Raw genomic sequence first — 18,826 nt, forward strand, 5'->3', positions numbered from 1 at the left:
TCATTATAAGAGGCAGTTTCCACGACTTCTGGAACATTTTTATATTTTCATATATATTTTAATTCTGTTGTAATATTTGCATTTTGTCCATACGTGGTACTGGTTCTTAGGTGATGATATAACTTCTATCCATCGGCATTTGAAATTCGTAACTCGTAACTGTAAGATTAATACTACAATCTGGGGATCCCGTCTTGTTCTGGATGATTTACACAGCACATTTTGTATTTTCACAGTATTCTCGTTGTGTTGACAAAATTATATTAATTAATGACTAGTGTATAATAATTGAAAAATTCTCACTCATAGTGATAATTAAACAGAAAGAAATAATATACACTGACTGACAGAGCAAATGCAACACCAAGAAGGAGTGGTTCGAAAGGGATGAAAGTTGAGGAAAAAACAGAGATGGCACGGACGAATAATTGATGTTTATTTCAAACCGATATGCAGGTTACACAATGCGCACGGCATCGACTCAGTAGGATGTAGGACCACCGCGAGCGGCGATGCACGCAGAAACACGTCGAGGTACAGAGTCAATAAGAGTGCGGATGGTGTCCTGAGGGATGGTTCTCCATTCTCTGTCAACCATTTGCCACAGTTGGTCGTCCGTACGAGGCTGGGGCAGAGTTTGCAAACGGCGTCCAATGAGATCCCACACGTGTTCGATTGGTGAGAGATCCGGAGAGTACGCTGGCCACGGAAGCATCTGTACACCTCGTAGAGCCTGTTGGGAGATGCGAGCAGTGTGTAGGCGGGCATTATCCTGCTGAAACAGAGCATTAGGCAGCCCCTGAAGGTACGGGAGTGCCACCGGCCGCAGCACATGCTGCACGTAGCGGTGGGCATTTAACGTGCCTTGAATACGCACTAGAGGTGACGTGGAATCATACGCAATAGCGCCCCAAACCATGATGCCGCGTTGTCTAGCGGTAGGGCGCTCCACAGTTACTGCCGGATTTGACCTTTCTCCACGCCGACGCCACACTCGTCTGCGGTGACTATCACTGACAGAACAGAAGCGTCACTCATCGGAGAACACGACGTTCCGCCATTCCCTCATCCAAGTCGCTCTAGCCCGGCACCATGCCAGGCGTGCACGTCTATGCTGTGGAGTCAATGGTAGTCTTCTGAGCGGACGCCGGGAGTGCAGGCCTCCTTCAACCAATCGACGGGAAATTGTTCTGGTCGATATTGGAACAGCCAGGGTGTCTTGCACATGCTGAAGAATGGCGGTTGACGTGGCGTGCGGGGCTGCCACCGCTTAGCGGCGGATGCGCCGATCCTCGCGTGCTGACGTCACTCGGGCTGCGCCTGGACCCCTCGCACGTGCCACATGTCCCTGCGCCAACCATCTTCGCCACAGGCGCTGCACCGTGGACACATCCCTATGGGTATCGGCTGCGATTTGACGAAGCGACCAACCTGCCCTTCTCAGCCCGATCACCATACCCCTCGTAAAGTCGTCTGTCTGCTGGAAATGCCTCCGTTGACGGCGGCCTGGCATTCTTAGCTATACACGTGTCCTGTGGCACACGACAACACGTTCTACAATGACTGTCGGCTGAGAAATCACGGTGCGAAGTGGGCCATTCGCCAACGCCGTGTCCCATTTATCGTTCGCTACGTGCGCAGCACAGCGGCGCATTTCACATCATGAGCATACCTCAGTGACGTCAGTCTACCCTGCAATTGGCATAAAGTTCTGACCACTCCTTCTTGGTGTTGCATTTGCTCTGTCAGTCAGTGTACAATATGAATAAGTTGTTGCTGTTGGTGATGGTGTGATACTACGGTAAACAGAAGGGATGAATTTCCTACAGAGAGAAAGGACCGAGGACAATTTATTTAAGTAGCTTTTGTAATTGCTGAAGTGTAACAATTTGGATTTTACTTCATTTAAGCTAGCGAAAAGTTGTACCTTTCCCTTAAATTAATAAACATGTCTTAAAGGGTTTCATATTTATTGTTCGTTTGTCACGTCCTTGAATAATACATTTGAATAACTTTGTTCAGTACATACAATAACAGAATATTATACATCACATCTACGGTCAGTCTTACATACATGGCGCGGTTTTTCTGGTTATATAAATCAGAAATCATGTTAATATAAATAGAAAACACACAAGATTAGCGCCGTGAGCAATGTTACTTTTTCCGGAGTGCTGATCATCCCAGAGTTCCCAGAGTCATTATTGTCGTCAGTCTTGAGAGCTTCGAAGATTTCTTCTTGATACTTCTCGGACCATGATAGATTCTCATCGACTGTCTGTTCAGCTGTAAGTGTAACTGTACCCAGAGCCTCCTTGTTTTGCTCTAAGAAGTCCAGAAACTGAAATAAAATGAAGAATTTACACACTTTACATTGAGTCTAAATCTCATTTTTTTTTCTATTAAAGATCACTATTGACTTGATAAAATCGTCTGTCCAGCTATATTTGGGCACTATGCTATATTTAACACTTCCATGTTAATAAGCTCCACAATTCTCCTTCTTACTTAGCCTACCAGATGAATTAGTGGTGAGTGATGAGATTATCCCAAGCGATCAACTGCTACTCATTTGGTGACTTCTAATGCCTCCCCTAAACATAGCACTAGATCTATAACACTTCTCGTTTCTTTAACATAAATCAAAAATATCTTATATCTGAAACTGTTTGCGAAAATTCGTGCAAACGCTTACTCCCAGACCAGATATCACAGTCACGTGGGCATAGTATGACATTAGTTTATTATTATTATTATTATTATTAATAATAATCGTATGGCCTCAGCTACCGTTTGCAGACATTTCGATTTGACGCCATCTGGCTGTCGGGTAAATACCAAATGTATCACCAGAGATATTTTACATGCCGACATCGTACGACATGTAGTGCCGAATGGACTTTTTCCCGCCCTTCAAAAATCTGACTACCTCTGCCGGGTTTGAACCCCCTATCTTGGGATCCGGAGGCCGACACTCTACCACGGATCCACAGAGGCAGCTATTAGTTTATTGATGTGAAGGCAGTAGATGACATATTGATAGCCTGTGGTCTGCTGCGCGTTGTGAAAGTATGTCTGCCTGTGTGGACGTTTCCTATACCTAACTATTCGTTAGTAAATTATCTTCACCAACTCTCATATTTTTAACAGGGCAACTTCAAGAGCGCTAAGAGCTCAAAAGCTACCCACAAATCTGGGAGAAATGAAATAATTTATGACTTAAGTTATATGTTTAGTTATCATTTTAAAGCGCAAGAGCAGTTTGAAATTAGAACCATAATAATAAAACTTTAGTTAAATTTGGAAAATAATGTTGGCCAGCACATGCCTCTAGACTTTAAAATAACTCCGATTTAAAACGTTATAAAAAGCGTTCTGTGGTGTAGTGGTTAGCGTGATTAGCTGCCACCCCCGGAGGCCCGGGTTCGATTCCCGGCTCTGCCACGAAATTTGAAAAGTGGTACGAGGGCTGGAACGGGGTCCACTCAGCCTCGGGAGGTCAACTGAGTAGAGGTGGGTTCGATTCCCACCTCAGCCATCCTGGAAGTGGTTTTCCGTGGTTTCCCACTTCTCCTCCAGGCGAATGCCGGGATGGTACCTAACTTAAGGCCACGGCCGCTTCCTTCCCTCTTCCTTGCCTATCCCTTCCAATCTTCCCATCCTTCCACAAGGCCCCTGTTCAGCATAGCAGGTGAGGCCGCCTGGGCGACGTACTGGTCATACTCCCCAGTTGTATCCCCCGACCAAGAGTCTGAAGCTCCAGGACACTGCCCTTGAGGCGGTAGAGGTGGGATCCCTCGCTAAGTCCGAGGGAAAAACCGAACCTGGAGGGTAAACAGATGATGATGATGATGATGATAAAAAGCGTTACAGACGTTGGCTTATCTTCCTGTACACTCGTATGACAAAAAAGTGGCCACGGGACTATCGAAAAACTCCTTAATTCGATTTGTTTCCAGACCGACTTTGTTGTACGGGAGTGAAATCTAGATGGACTCAGGATACCTGATAAGTTACATGTAACAACAGACATAAAGTAGCGAGAATGATTGCTGTTACAAAAAGGTGGAAAGAATTGTAAGAGGGTACACGAAATGAAGAGGAAAAGGCTGTTAGAAATAAACTCGATGAAGTTGTACGTATTAACCGGTTTCGGCGATGGGGAATATGAGGTTAATGAAATGGACTGGGCCTTGCAGGGTAAGAGAAGTAGAGGGAGACCAAAGTGACGATGGTTAGATTCAATTTTTAATTATTTAATTATAAGAGGTGTGGAATTAAACGGCGGGTACATTCTGCTAGGTCCCTTTTCGCTATATTGACCTGCAAATATGTTTGCGAAATTATTATTAAAGATCGCCTAATAGTTTAAAATAAGAAGGCGTCTCTTCATTTCACGCCTGACTTACCGGATGAATTGATCTGAAATTCGGTATGGATATATCTCAGATATTCAGTTGATAATCCATCTTTTCTAAATTGCGGTCATTAATATGTAGGTATTTACTGAACTCGCGCATGCTTTATCCGCTAAAACCCAAGATCATTGGCAAATGGTTAGTCTTAACGCCAAACAAAGCCCAGCATATGTACCTAAATTTCGTTTTTTTTTTTTTTTTTTTTTTTTTTTTTTTACAAATATTAATATGCATTTTTTAGAACTTTAATGGTTCACTAAGAAATTTGACTTTTATGTGTTAAAGCACTCATTCCAAAACGCCTATTCAATGAGCGCTATTCGGTTGGGTATTTGGCCGGTTCCTGATAGGTCCTGCTAATTCAGACTGGATACCAGAGTGTGCAAGGATTGCTGCGCAAATTACACACCTAAGAATGGTACAAATAGAAGTCAGAGTCATCGCTAACTATCGGTCCACCAACGACGCGTGCTTTTCACTAAATTTTCTTCAGCTTGGTAATTTCTGGGGTCGCTGGAGTCACCCATGTTCATTTTGTTATGGTCGGAGGTTTAAGGCCGTATGCCCTTTCTACTTGATTTTAGAGATGTCAATCTGAACACAGAATTGGCCGGGATTCGAACCTCAGTCTTCCAGGTCGGAATCCAGCAGCTAAGGCACTGAGCTAATCACCCCCCGCCCCTTGTGGTTACGTTCTGCTAGTAATACATCATTTTAAAAATACGCCATTCTTAGAAAAATAAATAAAATATCTTGGTGCACATGTTGATGATATGTTCTACTTCAAAGTACATTTATAAGAGTACTAGTGCAGGGATCCCTTCAGAGAGTCAATGTTGTTAGTTGTTGGTTCCTTTTCGTGTCATAATTCGCACTCAGTGGTAGAAACTGAATTTAAATTTATAAATGCAAATCACTTTCAGAATAAGCTAACAAGTTTTGTCTTAATTTCTCTAGGGTCGGTGGATGCAGAGTGGGTCTCGGCCCACAAGTTGCCACGGCTGGTCCGTGGTCCAATCACTCTGCACTCCGACCGGCCAACCGAGCAAAGGAAGGGTGGTCACGGCTCTACCGTGGTTCTACTCCTCTGCATTCGGAAGAAGGGACAGGGTTGGACCTCACGGCTGGCCTCAATCGTCGGCTGTCCTGAGAATGTTTTCCCGTGGTTTTCCATTCTTCTGCACTAAGGCGAATGGCGAGACAGTTCCTAGTATAGGCCACGCCCGCCAACCCTCACCTTCTCAGATCACCTCCGTCACCGAAACAAATCCCCAGGCCTGAAAGACACATTACCGTCCAGGAGGTCTCTCTCCCCCTTCAGGGGAAGAATGAAAATATTTGAGCAGTAGTAGTAGTTGATTTAAGTGTTGTATGCACTGAAAACTAAACAAGTAAAATATGTTAAGCCAAGTTATGTCATTTTTGTCGAACTATTTATGGTAGGTAAGTCATTACACCTGTGACATGTTGTGATGAAAATGTTAGTTTAACTTGGCTAGGTACAAAAAGTACAGTTTCAACTACTCAGAGCTATTTTTTTACTGTAACAAACGCTCTGCATAATTTTATAGACACATATTATTCTGAGAGCAGATATTCGAAATAGACTACTGTGAAAACTTTTAAATCTCTTTCTGAAATGTAAGATTTTTTACTTAGTGAAATTTGCTTTTAAACCCACAATGTGAAGCAAGTATCTGGTAGTGTAACTGGCGATTTAGGAGGGGATGTTTCTGTATGGACTAGAAATTCAGGATGGAAACGAGAATCTGGACAAGAAATTTACGTTGTAAAAACTTGCCACAATTTATGAATTGGTCATACTGTGAATAAGTGAAAGTCATGAACTTAATAACTGTGATAATATTTGAGAACGTATCTTTGTGCAGTCCGGACACTACACGTCCACATACGTCATCTTGTACATCTTTTGTATGTAGGCCTATATAAGCATGTTCTTATAGCAAGAAGCATTTCATTATATTAGTAATATGTACTTGTGTTTTATAAATTTGTTTCTTGTATTCGATAGACCGAAAAACATACCGTAGGTTATTTTAACTAAAATAAAGCTGAAGAGTAAGACTTCCACCTTAACAAAAGTATCCTAAATTTGCATAGTTAACATGGATATAAAACCAGACTTATTACCTTTGTCTTCTGTGCATCATTCGTTATTTGAGCGGCAATTCCTCTGACTATATTCCCAATTCCTCCCATTGAGCCATAGCTGAAAAAATAACAAAAATATCGTTCATGGTCTATCATTTGAAAAACGGAATAATTTAATATGAAGGAATTTATTTCCCTCAACATTTTAAATAAGATATATAGTAACACACTTGCAAACAACTCAAATAAAAAGTACAAATTCATGTTGAACATTAAAACAAAGATTTATGAACATGCAACTGATACAGGAAGTCCATAATTACGCGCATATAGGAGGGGACTGGTAATTTCTATTTGTTTTGAAAATATGGGCGTCTATATTTAAGGTGCTGTTTATATTTTATTTTTATTTTTCTACTTGTTTAACATCCTACTAACACATCGAAGGTTTTCGGCGACGGAAGGGTGGGAAAGGGCTAGAATTGGAAAAGTACAGTCCCGGCATTTACCTGGTGTGAGATGGGAAACCACGGAAAACCATCTTCAGGGCTGCCGTTAAGTAATATACAAACCGTCGGATACGTATCTCTTGATTTTTTGGGCGTAGATAAAAAGATCGCGATTAACTAGTAGAGGCAAAATTGTGTTAGCGTATCTAATATCCTCAGCATTTCCTTCATTTAAACATGTAGTTCTTTGCATCCGATAAACAAATGCAACAAAAACCAAGATGGTTGCTCAACTTCCATAAGACTAATTTCAAGGTTTTAAGTGTCATTTCTAACAATAACAAAGTCATTCAAGATATGTTTAATTTGTTGAATGAAGGATCAGACGACGTATGTAAATTGCTTATGCCTAAGATTGATTATACTATATATTGCATGTTCACATCATAAAAATATAAGAAACAATTTATCTGCGAAACCTGTAATTTTTCCACACCTGTAGTCTACCCCTTCGCTCGCATATATACGGTAGCATAAGAATTTTGTTGGTCCTAATTGCCACATAACACTTTTTAGACTGCAGGTAAATAAGGAATGCTGTCAAAATCACCCTTGAAGAAAAACCGCTTTAGACGTGAAAATTAAGGGAAGAGAAGTCAACTTGGTTAGCTAGAATTTCACTGTCATTGTATATAAGAGCGTCTTTTAGGTTCTGAAGATTATCTATCTCAGTTTTCACTAATGTATTTACAGGTGGAGGATTGTAGATTTCATAACTTTAGTGAATTTAAGAGTCGCAGACAGCTCTACTTCTATAACAATAGTTGTGGCCCTAGAATTACACTTATCTCTTGAAAACTAACCCCATTTTCATTTAAATAAGTTTCCTATCCTTATTTAGATAAAACTGAACACTCATATAGCCTAGTGAAACTTTACTACCTCGTCATCGAGCAATTTAACATTAAGCGCCTTATTTTCAATTTGAATATGCGTCAACTTACCAGGAATTCCCCGCACACATTGTTCCTGCGCTGTCGTCTATAGCAGCCTATTTCAACGCCTCTATATCCGTTTTTAACCTTTCTACTATTTCTAGTCTATTGTCTGGATGTTTTTCTTTTTTTACTGATAGTTTCTTCGAAATATAGAAAGATAATCCGTCGAAAAAATTGTTGAAGCAGAACCAGCTTTCAGTTTCGATCTGTCATAGACAAAATCCTTTCCCTCACCTGTGGTAGTCCTATGTCACCTCGTTACAAAATTGGATGAAACTAGGCGCGACTCTAAAACGTGACTCTTTAACAATAACACAGGAAGAGACCCAATCACGAGTACAGAAATGCTAATAAAAGCAATTACGTGTTGTCTAGGAATTGAAAATATAAAATATGTAATGCCTAGAAAATTTCAGTCTGTCACATTCGAAAAACGATTTAGCATGTACAAACAATTTAGTGGTGGACATTACAACTTTAGTGACACCCAGATGTTCGATGTAGAAAACGAAATTAGAGGAAAAGGTATTCTTGGAATGACGTCTGCAAGATATGGAATGATAACATTAAATTTTGAATCCCTTTATTTCAGTTCTGAGAATTATAGTGAAGAAAGTCTGTACATATTGTAACTTACAATAATAAGCGATATGAACGAACACTTTGAATATGTACATTCTTAACAATTTATTACCAATAGATGAGAAATAAATTGATAGCTTTTGTATATTTTCGGCTATGCACGTTTCAACTTTTTTTTTTAACCAATTGCATTATTTAACTCTTGCAATATTTGTTAGTTCGAACATTGTTAATCATTTTCTCTACGTGGTTAAGTCACAATTCGCCTGATCATAACCAGAATATTCAATCAATATATCGGTATACCAATTTATTACTCGTATAAGGTTAATGAACTTCGTGATAACGCATGTTTAGAAGCAGTTTTTCTTATAATTTCCATAATTTTGACATGAGTGTGTTCAGACTACACTTGTTAACCAAAGCAGTCATAATGAACGGAAAGCATAACATATCTTGGTGTTATGGCTACGACGGACCCATGATGTCAGTGAACTAGCGTCTGTAATAGAGCACGTCGTGGTGTGAGAGAAGCAGCCGTACTAACAAGGGAAGTGTCACACCCATCATGCCAAAACCTACTTGGAAACTTTGGTGACATAACCGACGTGCTATCAGATGACCACAAGCAAAATAATAATAATAATAATAATAATAATAATAATAATAATAATAATAATAATAATAATAATAATAATAATAATAACCTAGCTACTTGTTTCCATTGCAAGTCTCCCAAATCATGGCCAGACGGTAAGGCGATGCAGTTGGACGTCCCTGCCTCACTGGAGAGCATATATTACTGACCTTGATCACGGTTCTCTGCTAGTTTTTTCCTTGCTGCTTTGTCCACAGTGTCGGTTGCGCAATACAACCTATAGCGACTATTATCACATTACTTATATCCATAATTAAGGGGTTTTATTTCGAGGCTTTGCTCTAGAAAATGGCAGGTCTACACGTAGTCTTCTCGTAACGCATCGGTTATATCAGCAAAGTTTCACGGTGGGTTTCAGTACGAAAGATGTGACACTTTCCTTTCAGTAAATGAGAGACCGTCTGTTGAAGGAATAATGCATTAATATGGCTGCTTAGAATCTGAAGTTCACCGGTTCATGTCCACCAGGTAACCCCTCTGGCGATGAACAGGTCATCAGTAAGAGACGAGAAAATATTTGATGTAATAAATCCGTGAGACTCACTGAACGTCATAAACTACACAGTCTCTTTTACCTCCTTTCTAATGTTTCATATCAATTTATAACTTCTGAAATAGCTTGTATTACTGGTGAAACTTTTAGTGATACCTGGACTCCCTAGTGCTGAATCGGTAGACCTCGGCAATTTTCGAGATCCGTATTGGCAACCTTTAAACACAAACTATGAATCGCTGTGAGACATCTAGCGTACATTTTACGTACTAGTCCTATTGTTGTTTACACAGCAAAGCCAAAATATAGAATTCATGCTAGGAAGAAGATTCGCATCGAGAAATGTTATATAATGCGTGTGTGACACAGTTGTTGGCTTAAGATAATAAAGTATTAGAAAATTCCTATCGAGGGATCATACTATCGATGCAATTCAGATTTCATTTCCATTCAGTTGGCAGTATTACCGGAACCGAGCTGGCTCCCTCCTGACTCCTCACCCCGTACAAAGAAGTATCACTAAAAATTTCGTGAGTAATGCGTACTTTTAGGCACAGTTCGTTCTATCAGGACTTCGTGAAAGTAAAAGAACAAATGAACAAGAACATGCAAACATTGTTTAATATGCACAACCTGAAGCATTACGAATTGCTGCGAATGTATGAGAAAACTAAATGTTATTTAACGTTATGGAACAGATAGGTATCTTAACTTTAGTACCTACTAGAGCTCTGCATTTGGAAGAAAACAACCGTTCGAGCATTGCCCAGTTCGTGCCGCTGCTCGACGGCTGGGAAAAGCCCACGCTGCGATAAGGCTGTGTGCCCGGCCGTCCTTCACCTCTCGGTGATCAGTAGAACTGTCGAGCACTGCCCAGCGCTCGAGCATAATCATAATCTCGGTTGGTGACAGTAAAACTGCCGCGTGCTCAACAGTGCGGATTTGCATTAGAAATCGTGTGTAAAATCAGTTGGTGACTGAGCTTTGAGCAGTGCAGACAGCGTTATGGATCACCCAAGTATAGGTCGTAAACACTGCATTCAAGAAACGAAGAGAAGTATTCTGGAGAGAATTAGGAGCGGCTCGTTAGGCCTGAAGTAGAAGAAAGATATGTCGGAAGAGGAGGCGAAGAGCGAAGCTTGGAAATCATTTGCACTTGTAGATCCTGTCACGCAGGCTTCTTCTGGTTTCGTGGAGTGTGCCACATGTGACACTGTACCTTCTTACCAGTCACTGCAAAAGTAATTGCGGATCAGAATTCCACCGAACACGTGCAGTACCTAGCAGCATAAAGAAAGTTGTTGTTGATAAGTTGGTCGATATGAGTGGAATAGATTTGCTACCGTTAAATATTTGTAGTAAGATTGGCTTCAAGAATTATTCGCAGGAGCTCATCAATGTTGGCGACACTTACGGCAAAGTCAATATAGAAGATGTTCTTCCGCACCCTACCACTGTATCACGGCATGTTAAAGAAAAGGCAGACAAAATGCGGGCGACAATGGTGCCCAAGTAAATATGTGCCCTAAATGACAAAATGTGCGCTTTATACGCTGATCTGTGGTCTAATAACTACAAGAAGAGATTTTTTTTTTACTATGACATCGCATTATGTCAACGAAGAGTGGCAGCTAGAAACGCTTTTGCTAACAACTGAGTTTCCGGACATATCTAAGACAGGAGAGAACATTCGGCTCGAAATCGAAGAACGTTTTTGCTTGAGTTAGCAATTAACAAGAATGATGTTACAAAATGTTATTTTGTCACCGACCAAGGAGCTAATATGAAGAAGGCACTTGAATCTTACGATCATTTGCCTTGCTTTGATCACTGCCTGATGACTGCGCTTCGTCACACATTTCAAGAGATATGTTTAGAAGACATAGCTCCTGAAATCCTGTCGTATCAGCTATCAGCAAGAGCTATAGTAGGTTATCTGAAGAGATCGGGTCACTCGGGGCGTCTGCAGCACTCCGTGAAGCAAGAAGCTGTAACGCGGTGGAACTGTATACTGTTAATGCTCAATTCCATCGTAAGTCAAATCGGCGATATTCGAGATCTACTAGATTCCCGCAAGCAATCGAAACTCTTAGAAACTTTCCATGAAGAGTGCGTATGAGAAGTTTTTGTTTTTCTAACCCTCTTTAAAGAAGCGAGTTTGGATTTGGAAAGTGCAAAAATAGCAGAGCTGGTACGTGTGCTGCCTTGGTACACGCGTCTGTTACATCATTGAGAACTAGAAGACAGTGACAACGAAGTAAGAAATTTTTTATAAGGTATGATAATTTATAAAACTGCGGAATGAAATTATGTATATATTGTTTATCCTTTTCAGTGCAGGACGAAAATAAAAAAGTGCAGCATACTTCATCAGAGAGAAGTGCAAATTGGAGGCTATCCATTACGTTGTAACGGTTCTATAGCCATCACGGCGTCATTTGAAGAAACTCACAGCAGAAGAAAAGCAAGTCGCGTATGCTGAAGTTCGACGATTGTGCTCCGAACTGCCTGTAAATGGTAAAGTTGATTCACTGAAACAAATTAGTAAACGAATGTTTGTTTGCCTAATCTTCCACCTTTCGTTAGATCAACAGATATGTCGTCTAAAATGTACAATATTTGGGAAGGGTATCGCAGACTAAACATCCCACAATGCGTTTTGATGTAATTTTTGCGATATATGTGGGAATTTACTGGAAATATAGTTTTTAGTTACCAGTAATCCTAACTAAGATTTATACACATTTAAAGGTGACAGGAATACATTACGGATATTTTCATTTATTTTTAGAGCCCATTCAGGCGAACAGTGACCAAGTTCTTCCCATGAAAATGTTCAAGGTGGACTGGAGTTTGGATGAGGACGACGAAGATGGACACACAATTACTGCTAATAAATTCGACAGGTACCTTTCACTCTCCAAATCCGGCTGTAACTGTGCCGAAGGACAGATTTTGAAGTGGTGAAAAACGCACGCGGAGTTATTTCCAAGGCTGTCGGTAGCAGCCAGAAAAGTTCTCTGCCTTCCTGCTACTAGTGCTGCCAGAGAGAGAAATTTTAGCCAGGCCGGTCACCTGCTGTCTAGCAAAAGATCGTGCTTGGAATCAGACAAGGTGGATGATCTCTTATTGATCCATCACAATTTCGTAAGTATTCCGAACATACCACGTAATCACAAGAAAGGAAACATTCCTCAAACTCTATAAATGTATGATTCCACTTTCATTTACTTCACAGGAAGAATTACAAACCGCCAGCTGTAGTAGTAGCTCCCGGAACACAAATGACTCCTGTGTCTCAGGGAGCACCAGTGACGTAAAACGAATTGTATAGTTATGATCCACATACAACATTATTTACAGGTCATGATTTGTTTATGAATTAACTCTTGTAAAAAGAAAATTGGTGAGTATTATGTTTAAAAACAATCTTGCATTCCTTCTTGCTCCTGCATTCGATATTAGTACAATGCATATGTGGCCGAGTCTGGAGATAAGCTACACTATTACTGTGTCGCCGTTTTTCTAGCGAACGGAACAAAATACTATATGAAGACATTACAGTTCATAACGTTATAATTACTGGAATACATGATTACCTCAAAGACTAAAATCCAATAGTCTGCAACATATTAACACACTTCAAATGTAACATATACAATTTTAATATTTAGGTTATAAAACTAATAGTAAAAAATGAAAGACATTTGTAAAAGAAATAGGTGAGGGTTAATGTAAAGTAGTGGCCTATGATCTCAAGGAGTCCGGCGTAGCGCAGATCGCTGGCTGGCTGGCACTGCGTCCGCCGGTTACTGGAGACTGGCCGAGCGTTTGGCGCACTCGGCCAGTCGCTGGCGATCGGTAGCCTGCAACCGGCTGCATAGGACGCTCGACCGCATACTCCCGAGAGTCAGAGAGGCGAGCGAGACTCACCGGTAAAAATCAGAGATAATGCAGACCTCTAGTACCTACATCATGTAGTTATGAACAGTAAAAATCGACCATACTATCTTAAATATTACATATTGTAAGATAGTTGTTCGTAAGAAGAATAAGTACCTACATGATATTGTATATTGCTTGTATTTACTATTTTATCAGGCTTAATTTTATTCATTTTCAAAATATAATTCACCTCCCATGTAGATTCAGACCCTGTGGATATCCACAACAAACAATATATCTAAAAATTCAATTGTTTATAAGGAAAGTGTGCCTGAGAGGAAGTTATACAATACCATGCGCTCATTATTCGTTCCTTTTTGTTTTTGCTTGGGGGGGGGGGAGGTGACAGTGCATCAACTAGATATGTCACGAGTGCCACCAACAATTTCAAAAGTATTCTAGTCAGGAAGTGTTAGTGAAAAGTTTGATATTTCGTTGATTCAAGAGATAATTTTAAGTCCTTTTTTTATTAAAAGATATTATTACGTTCGGCTCCATGGCTAAATGGTTAGCATGTTGGCCTTTGGTTCAAAGGGTCACGGGTTTCTTTCCCGACCAAGTCGGGGTTTTTACTTTCATTAGTTAATTCCTCTGACTTGGAGGATGAGCTTTATGCCGCCTTCAGAATTTAAAATTCATTTCAGGTACGGCCCCAAACTCACAGACGCATAGGTCGCCTACACATCAACTCGTAAGACCTGCACCAGACTTCTCCGGAGACCACACATTATTATTATTATTATTATTATTATTATTATTATTATTATTATTATTATTATTATTATTATTATTATTATTATTATTATTATCTTTGGCTATTACTAACTCTTGTAAGGCGGAATGAACAGCGTCAGTCGAGTACAGGATAATGCGTGTTAGTGTGGTGGAACGTTGCGTGGTATTATTTTTACAAGCCACGGCGCCGAATTCAAAACCAGTAACCATTACATATTTCTAAAGAATTCGGAGACCGTTATTGATGTAGTGCGTGTTTTTATCGAGACTGTCTCCATTTCCTTTTACTAGAAAACATGCTATTTACAGAACGAGGTGCTTCTAAATGCCATATCGTATTTATGTACGGTACTTACTAGGAGGATATCTTGTCGAAGTTGCTGCTGAGGAAGTTCAGAGCCGTCTCCACGCCGGCAGGATTGCTGTACACTGCTGAGAACACACTGGCAGCGTCTTGCTTGCGGATAGCGCTGTCACTGATGGACATGTCGAGGTACCTGGATCATACAAGAGCATGATAAATACTTCTTTTTTTGCTAGTTGCTTTACATCCTACCGACACAGATAGGTCTTATGGCGACGATGTGATAGAAAAGGCCTAGGAGTTGGAAGGAAGCGGCCGTGGCCTTAATTAAGGTACAGGTATATTTCAGAAGTGTTCAATGAAAGGACAGAACGTTCTGATAATGCTTAGGACTGTGCTTAGTCAAGTAAATAATAGAAAGTATTGCATATTCAAAATACGATTGGTCGATTGCACTTGGGCGAAGCGGTTTTCAGCGAGTTGGCAGCAGATTCGGCGCTCTCTACTTAGCAAAGCTAGTGAAACCACACACAGCTAGAGATGGTCGATAAATCACAGCCTGCTAGTTTGTTACCGATATTTTTCTGTCACCGATATATCAGATACGCTGTCACGGAAATATTTGTGACAAATTATCGTTTAAGTTGTGTACTTCGATTACGTTCACAGGGCTATGTTATCTGCTTTGGCTAAAGGTCTATATCCGTTTTTCATTTAGCAGTTACCTATGGCGATATAAAAGGCATTCAATCATAGATTTCATCATAATGTATTTATGAGTACAGTAGAGAGAATACGTACGAATTGTGTATATCAACAGCTAGCTCATGTTTCATACGTAGCGCGAATCGAACAAATCAGTCCTCAGCTGGCAAATGAAGCACGTTTGAATATATAATACTTTTCCGAGAAGTACTTCTCCCATTTTCAAAATAATCACGGTGCTGAATTTGTAATGATTGTAGATTTAAGGCCGTGTGTACAAAATAGTGTGATACCGTTTAAAAAAGCCAAATTAGTAAGATGATCTCAGAAAATATTGACGCCATGATACAGTACTGTAAGTCCGATTATTAGCCCTTCAGTACCATTACTGAAAGTGAAAACAAAATGTTAATAGCTTTAACCGCTCACGAGTTATTTCAGGTGGACAACTTTGCTGAATAACCCTGTAATATGAGAGGAATCTTTGCATTAAGTTCATACATTTATTATTTTTAGTAATTTCATTTTTAAACCTACATTAAGTTCTGCAAATAATTGATGTCCCGAAGAAACGACACGGGTAATCGCATTCCATTTGTTAATTTATTGCGCATCATTTACGGACCTTTACCCTATGCACTATTAAAACTTCAAATTATAAATATGAATACTTTTTCACTCCTAATGTCCCGAATCTGCCGAAAAATACTACCCGACATTGTCATCTTATTAACCAGAAGTATTTCGAAACCGACTTTCAACCTATTAGGTCGTGTTACGTACATTTAGTACATGTTGAAGAGATGTTAAGTACAGAACAAAAATGCGAACTGGACACCAGTGGGATCCGAACGCACAACCTCCGAGAAAAGGGAGGTCCGATGACCTTTAGAGATATTATTTTTCGCTGGTACAGTTTAAGTTCCGGTAAATCGTTTATAATTGCAACTTGTGGGTTAATCCATCTTGCAATTATGTCAAGATCAGATGCAAAGCATTCCCATTTCACCTTACTGAGATTCTAGCGGGGATATGGTGTTAAATTTACTAAGGGAATTTGAATTTTTCTTTCTAGCATGGTTGTTCTTTGCTATGTGGGAAATGTGATGGGACTTCCCTTGCTGTTAAGCCAACGGCCGTAGCCGTGTTGAAACACTGGATCCCGAAGTTAAGCAACATTGGGCGTGGTCAGGGGTTGGATGGGTTGCCACACGCTGTTGGTGGGGGGTAAGGGAATGGAGGAGCGGAAAGGAACTGACCACCCTACCGCACGTAAACTCCGGCTCGGGAACACCTCTGCGGAGGTTCGGACCTGCCTTCGGGCAGAATAACCCTTACCTCCCTTGCTGTTGGGATAAATGAGCCTACTTCATTGTGAGTGGCAAAGCAGATCTCAGGGTAATGTTGCTCTTTCCATGCATCATATCTAAAGGTCCCTTTTCTTTTGATTAAAACTGTAAAATGATGTTCATCCGCCTCTTCTACAATTTTTTCACAATTGATATCTATGTCATTTATATTCAATTGCAGGATTCAGTAAATGGATCGTAGATTTCTATTAGAGTAACTCTTAAAAGAGCCATTGGGAAGCATATTCCGTGTGCATTTACCAGAAGGTGATTTCGCTACAAGTATCGTTCTTGCATAGTTGACACCTCTCAGGGGTCACATGTAGGGTACTTTAAGGTTCGATGTATGGGAACTGAAAGCAAGTTACCATATACGTAGTTTTGGGTTAGATCACTCCCAAGTCATCGTGGTCTGCGATATATTCATTCAACAGTCTATAAGTTCTATAGTCGACGGGGCGTGTCGTTGGGCACTCAGTACATTACACCAACAGTCTGCGATACTATAAACAATTCTAATTACTTACCGCGTCAGAATTTCCTGATCATTAGTACAGCCAAGAGATGAGAGGAGAAGTGTCTTTTCAAAGGCATCGTTGGACGCCTTGTACGACTCCCACAAGTAGTCCCAAGATGCACTACCTTCGCTATTCTTTAGGCCATAGCAGTACACCACACTCTTCAAATCTGGTGCCACACCATCCCTGAAAGGAAGATGCCAAAAAAGAAAAATTATGACAAAGATAACTACGACAAATCACGTTGATTAAAGGAGTTCAATCACATTTGAAATACTAATTTTCTACGAAGTTTTGTCATTTTCCTGACGACAGGGTTTTATAAATGTTTTACAGAAGGGTGATAATGAAGATTCCTTATTTGACTTAACGTCCGTATTAACGTTTTGGAGGAAAATTCACATTTTTAAACCGATTTCTTTGAAGCTTTTACCACATAACATATGAAACTCAACGAATGCAATTCTCTATTAGAATTTTCTGACTGGAAAAATAAAAGAATTACAGTTTTCTAAACGCCCTAGAGTTATTACATATTATTTAATTCTCAAATTTATTTTTTATTTCACTGAATTATTTTCCCTAATTCATACCATACCTGCAACAGAAAAATATGGAGTATGAAAAGTCCCTAGATTACAGCATTCCTACATTCTTGAGCTAGATCAATTGTTTATATTGATTTTTGTTAATCTAAACGACAGGAAATGTAAAGGAACTTGATTATGGGAAAGCATGGATGACGTTTCCCATTATTATATGAAGGAAATTAGTTTACTTGGATGTCCTGTAACTCCACAGGATTAAACCTACTTCCCCACTATCTTGTCCTCTTTCAGTTTTCTTCCGGTCCTCAGATACCTTCTCCTTTGCTTCTCGTTAGGTATAAGCTACTTTGATTTGAATCATTCTTTAACCATACTGCATCTGCTTGACTTACACCACACAATGTGAACTTGCCAGGAATGATGTTCATTTTCTTCAGGATTCATATTTCAACTTCATTCCCATAATTGAAGTGTAAACGGTATACATAACTCCGAATTTAAAAGTATGACGCCCAGTATGTTTCCTTAGGAGATAGAGGATCTTTTTCATGACATGCCATTGAATGACTCGATGTTTTGTGTCGGTCCATGCAGATATTTGACCACCTTTGCTGGTTTAATGTCTCTCATGCATAAGCTTCACTGCTAAAAGGATGTCGACATATAGAATTCGCTTGAACTTGAAACTGAATCGGGAAATTTGAAATACTTATGCAAGCAAGATGCCATGCAGCTACGCCCCTTAACATTCACGTATGAACCCCTTTAAATTCGTTTTAAAGGAATTTTCAGATAGAATATTGAGATGAAAAATCATTTCAAAGCAGACAGGTAAGGCTTCCATTGCCAGTGACAAATTTAAAATGGAATTCTTGTTAAAAAGAAATGGCATTTCAGACGTTAAAATATACCATATCAATACAATTGAGTGCCTGAGTAAGAAAGGGACTAACCCACAACAATTCAGAAATTCGTTTTATCGTGTTTTTACATAGTGATGGTATCTCTTAGC

At 39.9% G+C, this 18,826-nt stretch overlaps 1 protein-coding gene across 1 annotated transcript in view; it reads right to left on the bottom strand.

The window, feature by feature from the left end:
* Positions 1-1,953: 1,953 nt before the first annotated feature.
* LOC136878619 (aminopeptidase N) overlaps positions 1,954-18,826 on the bottom strand; it is a 146,403-nt gene continuing 129,530 nt past the window's right edge. The window contains exons 10-13 of the mRNA XM_067152095.2: positions 17,276-17,452; positions 14,747-14,887; positions 6,570-6,648; positions 1,954-2,341 (exon numbers count right to left, since the gene is read on the bottom strand). Of these exons, the coding sequence (XP_067008196.2) occupies positions 2,114-2,341; positions 6,570-6,648; positions 14,747-14,887; positions 17,276-17,452 (625 nt within the window). The 3' untranslated portion in view covers positions 1,954-2,113. The remainder of the gene's footprint in view (positions 2,342-6,569; positions 6,649-14,746; positions 14,888-17,275; positions 17,453-18,826) is intronic.

The sequence above is a fragment of the Anabrus simplex genome, chromosome 1, assembly GCF_040414725.1.
Source record: "Anabrus simplex isolate iqAnaSimp1 chromosome 1, ASM4041472v1, whole genome shotgun sequence".
Classification (NCBI taxonomy): domain Eukaryota; kingdom Metazoa; phylum Arthropoda; class Insecta; order Orthoptera; family Tettigoniidae; genus Anabrus; species Anabrus simplex.